This window comes from Epinephelus fuscoguttatus, linkage group LG8 (genome assembly GCF_011397635.1).
Source record: "Epinephelus fuscoguttatus linkage group LG8, E.fuscoguttatus.final_Chr_v1".
In the NCBI taxonomy this organism is placed as follows: Eukaryota; Metazoa; Chordata; class Actinopteri; order Perciformes; family Serranidae; genus Epinephelus; species Epinephelus fuscoguttatus.
In genome coordinates this window covers 14,034,581-14,044,787 of record NC_064759.1, presented here as the reverse complement: position 1 = coordinate 14,044,787, position 10,207 = coordinate 14,034,581, and the positions used below count along the sequence as shown (strand labels likewise).

At 40.0% G+C, this 10,207-nt stretch overlaps 1 protein-coding gene across 2 annotated transcripts in view; it reads right to left on the bottom strand.

Moving 5' to 3' along the window:
- Nucleotides 1-1,679: 1,679 nt before the first annotated feature.
- Nucleotides 1,680-10,207, bottom strand: part of LOC125893374 (ceramide synthase 2-like) — a 32,120-nt gene continuing 23,592 nt past the window's right edge. For both annotated transcript variants that reach the window (XM_049584001.1, XM_049584002.1), the window contains exons 9-11: nt 7,481-7,587; nt 7,207-7,360; nt 1,680-5,096 (exon numbers count right to left, since the gene is read on the bottom strand). In XM_049584001.1, the coding sequence (XP_049439958.1) occupies nt 4,947-5,096; nt 7,207-7,360; nt 7,481-7,587 (411 nt within the window). In that variant the 3' untranslated portion in view covers nt 1,680-4,946. The remainder of the gene's footprint in view (nt 5,097-7,206; nt 7,361-7,480; nt 7,588-10,207) is intronic.

Genomic DNA, 10,207 nt, shown 5'->3' with positions numbered 1-10,207 from the left:
TTAATTTATTCTGGGGTTGTTGTTTTTTTCAATTATTATCACTATTTATTTATTCAAATTTATTCTTTTTTTTGGGGGGGGGGGGGGGGGTTATTTATTCAAATTAATTTCTTATTTTTTATTGTTTTTTGGCTGTACCCCTTCTTATATGGATCTCTAAAGCCCTGTTTGTATTGTATTTTTATTTTTGTTTGTCAAGATTGAATGTCTCATTTGATGTGTAGAACCGTCATGTACCAACCTAACCAAAATTAAAAAATAAATAAAATAAAACTATAAAAAAAGAGGAAAATGTGGTGTATGGTTCCTTCAAATATATTTAAAAAAAACAAACAAATTTAATAAGATGTAGGCTTTTTTATTCATAAATGTAAATGTTTCCGGTGAAAAGCAGGCTATATTGTTTTTGGTTTTTGTAAAGCAATAGGCCTATGTGAAACTATTTTCTAATTAAGTTAACAAAAAGACAATCAAGACACTTAATGTCTGTATGTCTTTTAATATTTGTTGTCTATTGTGATGGACCCCTGGTTCTTTTGTTATTGTATATTTTGCATTATTTTTGCTTTATGCCAACATGTACATCTAATCTGTATGATAATCTTTTAATTAATTAATTATTATAATATAATAATTATAATTATAATTAATTAAGTTATTTAAGTCAGCTTTCCTTCAGTGGTGTTGGAAAATCACCAAAATGAATTAACTGTTATTATTTATTTAAGCTTATTTTAACATTGTGATTTCACGATTCTGATATGATTGCAGATGTGCTGTTAACCCATAGTTTCTGAATGTTTTTCTCTAAAGCACTGGTTCCCAACTGGTCCAGCCACAGGATCCAGATTTCTCCTTTGTCACTAGTTCAAGGTCCACACAGTTAAATATATCCAGCGTCATACTTGTGTTTGACCATGTCATAGAGCTGGTTTGCTGTCTCTGACAAGTAGCTGTCCATTGTCTCACTCATTCTATAGCAAGAAACAACACTTCAAATTAAAGTGCGACCCACTTTTGGACCTACCAGTTGGGAACTACTGCTCTAAAGGATGGTCTGAAAACATGTCATGTTTTAAAACGAGCTTTAAAGGTTTACCTGAGTATTTCTATTCTGCACTACTTTACACTTCTTTTCTACCATATTTCAGAGGAAGATGTGCTGAAGGGCTGTATCAGATCATATTTATTGTTCATTCATTCATCTTCTAACCGCTTCATCCTCTTGAGGGTCACGGGGGGGCTGGAGCCTATCCCAGCTGACATCGGGCGAGAGGCAGGGTACACCCTGGACAGGTTGCCAGACTATCACAGGGCTGACACATAGAGACAGACAACCACTAACCTAGTCCCCAATCTGCATGTCTTTGGACTGTGGGAGGAAGCCGGAGTGCCCGGAGAGAACCCACGCTGACACGGGTCTTTGGACTGTGGGAGGAAGCCGGAGTGCCCGGAGAGAACCCACGCTGACACGGGGAGAACATGCAAACTCCGCACAGAAAGGCTCCCCTAATCCCCTAACCCCTAACCCTAACCCTCTTGCTGTGAGGCGAGAGTGCTAACCACCACACCACCGTGCCGCCCCATATTTATTTTTGATTTATTGTTACTTGAGGATTTACTGTGTGGGATGTTTGCAGACATGATAAACAAATACATAAAAGGTGCTTTCATTGTGATTCATGATCTTTGCTTTTATTATTAATAACAATACTTAGGCATCATTAAACAAACAAACAAAAAATACAAAATAAGAAAAAAAAAATAACACTGTAATTAGGACACAGCTGTTTCTTCTGTATCACCGGGGAAGAGAGGTTGCTGGTTGGTCTGGGTTAGTAAAAAAGAACATGATGGTGGAATGAGGGTGAGTTTGAAAGGAAGATAATTATAAAGAAAAGGAGGAGCGGGTGATGGATGAGACGGTGGAGGGAGGACGTACTAGTCTTGGAGCTGGATCTGTGACGTGAGGTGGAGACAGGAAAGAAAAGGAGCGCACACGAAGACAGGAGAGAGAGAGCTTCCCATACATTACAGATAAGGCACTTGACATACAAACAGCTTTAAAGCATGACGACAAAACTGCAACACTCAATTCTCAAATTCCTCATAAGTCACTGAACCGCCAAACGTTGATTCCAATATCTTTTACCTCCTGAACAAATCAAATAACACCTGTGAAAACTTGTTTCATACACACAATCATACCTAAAATCATTCACTTAAATCAACACTATTTAACACAACTAACCCAGGTTAACAAACATAACCCAGGCTACAAGGCAGTGAACTGAAGAACCCTGGCCCGTGTTTGTAAAATCTGGAAATGGTTAATCTGACCCATTCCATTCGATTTAGTACAACTCCAACAAAGCAGCCCACCCTCACAATGATTTGAGTTAAGAGTGTTCAGTGGGTGGCAGCATCGGTGTGATTCAAGGCTCGACTGGATCAAACAGCTTCAGCCAAACCAGAGAGGAGAAACATTCAGTTTCATCACAGCTAGCAGGAAGCTGTGAGTTATATTGCAGTGGTTGTGCTCAGCACTCGTTTCTGGGTATTTCTGACTAATCAAACAGCACAGAACTGAAAAGGATCACCGTTACTGGTCAGACATCTCTTTAGGAAGGAGTTGTATATAACGAGCTATGCTGGATTGAGAGCTGAACAGAAATTAAAACATATTCGTCTATTAAATTGACACCAAATTTACTCATTTAAACCTCGCAAGGCAGACTAAGGCTCTGTTTACACCTGGTATTAACATGCATGCTGGGTGACTGGATTACAAGTGGACAGCTCTAAGCACAGGTGTGAGTGCACCAAATGTGTCCTCTATGCAGCTTGAGATCTGATCGTTCAGGCCACATTGGGAGGTGGATTGGTCTGCATGTGGCCACATTGTTTCAGCAGTGTGTACGCTAACGGTCCTTGGTTACATTTAAGGACCACGTACTCAGCTGATGTACTTGCTTATCTTTTTTGGGGGGGCTTTTCACCTTTATGAGATAGGACAGTCTAAGCGTGAAAGCTGGAAAGAGACGGGCAACCCCGTACTTGCTTATCTGACACCCTGCGGATTAGAAAACTGTTTTGGGTACAGTTGCACACATGCAGAGCTGAGGGAACGTCTCTGGAGGCCCTCTCCTCCCAGCGAACGGACAGTTCAACATCTGTTAACATCTGTTAGCACGAGCTAACACAGCAGCAGCATCACCTGATAAATGTTTCCAATAAAATCCCACTGACGATGAAACATCTCGACTGTCATTAAACCCCTTTAATAACCATGATTTAATGTTAGCCCTGTGATGCTAACAGTTAGCCCTGTCACTGTGGACTCTTACCAACTGCTTCCTAACCTGCAGCAGCAGTCTCTTGTCAATAAAGCCGACTGAATTGAATTGAGAGAGAAAGAAAACCATTTTTCCACAAAATTAGTGAGTGTATGTGGTTTTTTAAATGTGGAAAAACCCATTAAAAATCAGCGACAGAGTGCCTTCCCACCGCCAGTAGACCGTGAACACGTCCCTGCAGTAGACCAGTATGCCTTTTTACTATTTTTCATTCCATGTCACGGACAAGCCAATGACATGCCAGTGAAAATGTTGGTGGTTCCTTCTTTTTTGTATCTATTACTTATTCAGTCTGACTAAATTTTGAATGATGTTTGAGCGCTGCTTGTACCGAGACGTACAGCAGTTTTGCGGCAGCCTGTAATTGCATTGCGCCAACAAAGGGGCCAAAATTAGCGTGTCCACCCGGGTGTCTTACTTCCATCACTGCTGATTGGAGACGATCAGAGCTGGAGCCGATAAATATCCGTGACTGCTGCAGAGTCATTTGTCATGGGAGTGAAAGGCAAATGTAATCTTTCTGATTAAAGACAAAAGCCAGATGTTGGTGGGTATTAGTGGGTTTTTTGTCCAGAGGGAAAGGAGGGGATGAGTGAATCAATACGCTGCAGCAGCCCTATGATGACATAAGATTTTACTCATTGATGAACCTCCTGCCAGTTAAAAACAACAAAGTATTTGGTCTTTGCAAACAGAAATGATTCACATGTTTGTTTATATGTAGATCAGGGAAGTAGGAAGTGGTTACACAAGACACATGTGCAGACGCATTCATAATTCCAGGTGTAAACAGACAGACAGAGCTGTCCACTTGTGATTGGATCACCCAAGACGCATGACAATACCAGGTGTAAACAGACTCTAATTTAAAAATGGCACAGGGCGCATTGGAGAGCAGAGGCACACAGCCCCACTGCAGGTTATTACAGTATTTAAGAGACACTGTATGTTTGTGCAAAGACGTTGCAATAGCTGAACACTTACGTAATTGCATAGACAGAAAATCAGAGAAATAAATGCCCCGTTGTCTCACTTTTGTAAAACTCACTTTCACTCGCTTTTGTTCATTTAGTAGAAAACAAAAAAGGTGCAACGACATAAAGCAACACAAGATAAAAGCAGAAAGCTTTTTTAAAAATGGCGTTTTAACAGCCATCAGCTGGCTCCAAGGCACACAGAACAAGGAAAGCTAAAGTAGAAGCAGCATCACCGCCCTCCTCCGTCCATTTTCTCCCCTGTCTCTTTGAAATTTCGGGACTGACATCACACAGACAATGATAGATTTTTCTCTAATGACAAAGCAAAAACGCCGTGCCACTTAACGTAGTGTTTCTCATCTGCTGGATCTCTGTGCCCTCTAAAAGTACAGATGAACGTGTGTGAGTGTGTGTTTTTTTTTTGTGTTGTGCAAAAGTAACAGTGTCAAATTTCCTCAGGATACCTGCTGTTCTTAGTTTCAAGGGAATGACTTGCCCCCTCCCTGACCCACAATCCCTTCTTCTTTCTCTCTCTTTTCATCCCTCCCTGCTGCTCCCCTGCCGAGGGATATGAGTCCTTCTCGCATTCTTTCGTCCTGACACTTGTTTGCTTTCACTCTGTCTTGCTGTGGTTGTTGTTGTGGACTGTGTGACCGTTCTGCACCGGTCCATTTTTCTTCATGTCCTTTTTGCCCTCCTCTTCTTCCTCGTCATCTGAATCATCTGTTTCGTCTTTGTCGCTCCTTTCATCATCCACTTTTTCCTGGAAAAAAAGAAAGGTTGAAACACACCATTAATCAATGCTCAAACTGTACTGGAGCTCTGGTCAGTGTCAGAACAAACTCAAACCATCCAGTTGCATGCATGAAAAATATGTGTGTGTGCAACTGGTTGCAACAGATCTGTGACATGAAAAATGATGGATTGTAGCAATTTATTCAGTTTAGATTAGACCTTTTACAAACAAATCAAGAAGAGTACGCACAAAGTTAAACAGACTGACAGGTAACTCTCTGTATGGACAGTTTTGACGATTGTCAATGCATTTTCAGGACGCATGACAGGAAATCAAATTCCAGTGACTGACAAGTTGATGCAGCATTTTAATGCTCCTGATGTATCTGTTTATGTTCTTTGGTGTCACAAAGCAGTCACTGATTATGAGCATTATTCCTAGAATTATGAGTAATGACTTGCAGGTAGAGACAAGACGAAACGGAGGCGTCCTGTACAGTCGTGATTCAGGGCTTATTACTGTGGGATCACTGTCACACACTTTTTAATGGACTCAACTGAAAAAATACATGGACTCAGATAGGAGCACAGCAGTTTTTAAATGAGGGGAAATACCCAAGCTGATGTGCATACAGGTTACCATGGATACCAAGTGATTGGCATTAGGCTCTGATCATACAGAGAGCACTTAGCAGGTTTCAAAACGCAAGCTGCACTGCAAAAATTGAATGCCACTGGTAAAAAAACACTGGCCGTGCCTTTTTATTGTTGCCAGGCAGCAACCCCATCACATCCTTAAGATTCCCATGTAATCAATCGTAATGTAAAAGTATCTAGTTCCTAAAATGTTGAGGTAAAGGTTAGTTGCTGTAGCTCTGGTTGAGGGTGAGAGGCTGTCAGCAAATAGCTTATTGAGCACAGGGAAACAGATCTGTGTGGGTACATGAGACCCTAAAAAAGAGGGTGGATCACAGGGAGTACCACCAGTTGGTCCTCCAACTGGTCCACCACCACCAGGGGCTTTGCCTCAATGATGGCTGTTGCCAGGCGTATTTTAGGATGACTCGGGGGCAGTTTGACAACCTGCTGTCTATGGTCGTGCCGTATAGCTCTTGAGTATCCAGCAACCACTACCACCAGTTTCTCCTCCATTGTTTACCAACTGTAAGCTTGTTGTTGTGACCCCCACAGAAGGCCCGCCTCTAAAATCATCCCATTGGACAATGGGAAAAAAGATGATGAAAAAGAGATGACAACTTTTTCACTTTTTCAACAGGAGTTCAGAGTGCTCCGGCAAAAACGACAGGCGCCTAGAGTGCAGAAACACAAGGCACATTGCAACACAAAAACCGCGAGCAAAAAGCTTAATTCTCATTAAAAACAGTTACAAAAAGCCACCTCCAGCTGCTAAAACACTTTCTGTGTAAACAGGGCCTTAAGCTGTTCTCATGAACTGTTTGTGAGTTTGTGAGATGATGCAATCACATGACTAACGTGCTGATGGGAGTAAAGAAGGAAGTGGTCCCATAAGGAGGCAGGTTGGGGTGGTGAATGGCTCACAAAACACAGGACATTCCACCAGGAAACCTCTGAGTGAACTCTGAGTCATTTTAAGGTACATCATCACCATGTGTCTTTTCCTAAATCTAACCACAGTTTGTTAACTTGCCAAAACCTAAACATGCCCAACTATGTTTCTTTTCCTAAAGACAACAGGCAGCTCTATGGCTGATATCTCCAACACTGCAACTCACACCTAAAGAAACTAGACTGATAAGAAGCAGTACAGGTAAGCGGAAAAAATTGTATTTTTGATTTTGGGGTGAACTGTCCCTTTAAATCAGCGCTTGAACTTCATTCAGTACTTACACTGAAACTTACATTTCTTTGAGGATCTTCATTTTAAGTTCAGATTTTTTGATATTTCAAACGTTTCAGCTGCAGATTTTCAGTCGGGAGTACATGTACATTTTATTTTGTCTATCCTATTATTTTATTTTATCTCGTTTATATTTAATTACTGTATATTTGTCTTTTAAACACTGCTAAATGGTGAAGATGTAAGCACTGAAATGTTCATGATTAAATGACTGAACAAACAGTCTTGAACTTTGCAATCGATTTCTTTGTCTACTTACATTGTTGGTGAGGAAGCGGACTGCTATGCGTATGATGAGGACAGCCCAGAAGACATGTAGACACTGAAGAGTCATCAAAAGTCCATTGAAAAAGTAGTAGCCAAAGAAGGGTTCATAGACGGTCACTGGGTAAACCCACGTACAGTAAATAATCCTGCAACAGAGACAGTGAGATCATTTAATCAATGTACAAGTGCGTGTTATAGTAACACATTAAAACAGTTGTTTAATTGTGTGTGTGTGTGTGTGTGTGTGTGTGTGTTTGTGTGTGTACCAGAAGGGGAAGATGACCAGTCGAGTAATAATGAAGATTGCAGCAAATACAATGAAGATGTAGTTACAGGCGTTTCGCCACCCAGCATAGTTGAACATCTTTGCAGACTGTCAGAAGGAGAAGAAAGAAAATGTGTTTAATAGTTCAGTTAAAGATTACAGAATACATTTGATTATCATTTTATGTGGCACATGGGAGACGACCATATCTTCATCTAGAGATTAAGCTTTAGCCTTTGTGCATGTAGTCATTTATTTATGCATGAAAAGCAGGCTGTGTTTACGTGCAGGAGGCTCACTCTCCCTCACACAAACACAAAGACACCCCAAATAGATCAACCACGCCCACCGGTTTGATGTCAATTATTGTCCCGAGATCACATTAATTCAAAATGGAGGAAGAGCCTGCAGTATGCATATCATCTGGAGGTGATTCAGTTTCAGGACAGCAGATGTGGAACAGACTACTATCCTCTGCAAAATATGTCACAAAATGTTTGCTGCTAAAGGCGGCAGCACCACGCATCTCTTCCATCAGATAAACGCCACCTGGTGCAGAACACTGCAGTCAAGTACAGAAAAGATGGTCAAACTTGTCCCCACGTTTTGTTTTTTTGCTGAAAATGTATATACAGGGCCTTATGGTAAAAACGCGTAAGAATAGACTGCAAAATAAATGCAGCCTTCTGATGAATGTGCCATTTAACATTCATTCATTAAGTCAGGCAGTCGGTCAGTCTGTCAGCAATAAATATATAAAAATAAAACAAAATAAGTAAATATTAAATGCTGATTTAAATGCATGAAAATTTAATGGGAAAAAGCCTGCAAACTGCATTTCAGAGAAAAATTGAATTTAAAGTAGCACTTCACCTGCAAAATGACCTTTTGCATATCAATTACTCGAATTCATGAAGAAAATGCAACAAATTCTTCTTAAGTTGAAGTAAACAGAGAACGTATTTTAACAACAACAAAACTATATCAAAACATCTGTTTGCAAACTCTCATAAAACTCATGTAGTATAATCTATGTCCCGTTGTACGCTCGATACTTCCCAAACATATGCATTTTTGCTAAAACATTAAAATTTAAAACATGTCAGCATAAACAGCGTGGCAGAGTAATATGCCTGAGAAAGTGTGTGCATTTAAACTCTGCTCAAGTGGAGCTCATATGTACGTGCGGGATCAGAGGGGTATTCCAGGTAGGAGGTTCAACAAACTCTGAGTCTATCCCTGAACTCTGAGTTGACTTACTCTGAGATGGGAAACTCTGAGTATGTTCACTCTGAGTTAAACCGACAATAAAAAGCCATCATCAATGGAGCTCCGACTCCACGATTCACCATGGCAACAGGTAAATAAAAGACAGACCATCCAGTTGATGCAGAGATATTAATGCATGTGTAGCAGACAGTGCACGTTTATCTTTAAAAGAAGAGCCTGAGTCAGAGCGAGGAAAGTGTCAATAAGTTAACCATAAAGTTAATAAAAAAGTTTGATTCAGTGTTGTCCGTTTAGTCATCATTTATCAGACTTACATTTCCTTAATGAAGATAAAGTGGTGGAATCTGACTGTGTATCAGGCTGTAGATACATTACATTATATTAATAATATATAAAAATATATTTGTTCAGATTTAATCTGATGGGAAAAAACACAGGAGGCAACAACTGAAAAATAGGAAGATTTAAAACATATAGTCTAGGCTATAGATCAAAGACATAAAGACATGACTGTAAACTCACAGTCTGACCCAGTAATAATATGTTTGGTGATTTGCACCTGAAAAGACGTTGAGGTTAAAATACAGTAGATTTTAAAATGTTGGACATCTATTTGTATCTTGACTCAACAGCATTCAGTGATTTTATTTCAGCTACAAATGTAGTAAATTTAAAGACAGTGAAATGCTGCACCATTGCTCACTCAGAAATATTAACACATAATCCCCAATATTAGGCTATAGGAATTATGTTCCATCAGTGCGACCAGTGACATCAGTGATAGAGATCATTAGTCATTGATACTACGTGTCTAAAGCTTCATACTGGTTTTTTAAAATTTAAATAATTAGACCTACACATCATGTGCAATAAACATTTCGGAGCTGCTCTAACAGACTGACAGTCTGATCCTTGTGCACAGTGTTATAAAAAATAATAGGCCTACATATAAAAAGGACAGAGGTTTGATTCTGAGCGGAGGGTGAATTCTCGCTGTGTAATATTTGAATGTTAAGACAAAAACTGATGTCCAAAGAAATGATTGATGTGCATAAATTCAGTAACTTAAGACAGTCCTGAGTAACAAATTAATATCCAGCAGGATTTAGACTGTGACAGACGGTAAATCTCTGATAATTAATGCGCTTTGATACAAGCTTTGACACGGACTGAATGAATGAGGAAATGAAACAGCGTGTAAGAGGGAGGAGACAGAGAAAAACTCAGGGTTTATTGAAGAAAACCTGTCAGCGAGCAGGTTAGGTTCACAGAGTCTGTTACCATGGTGACTGACTCAGAGTTTCAGTTACCTCTCTTTCTGGAACAGATAACTCAGAGTTTCCCTCATCTCAGGGTTAACTTACTCTGAGTTTTCACATAACCCGCTTTCTGGAATACCCCTCAGGCACGCTCAGAGCGCTCTACTCATTGGCAAAATAGTTTTAAATCATAACGTTTTAGCCAAAATACACGAGTTTGGGAAGCATTGAGCACACAG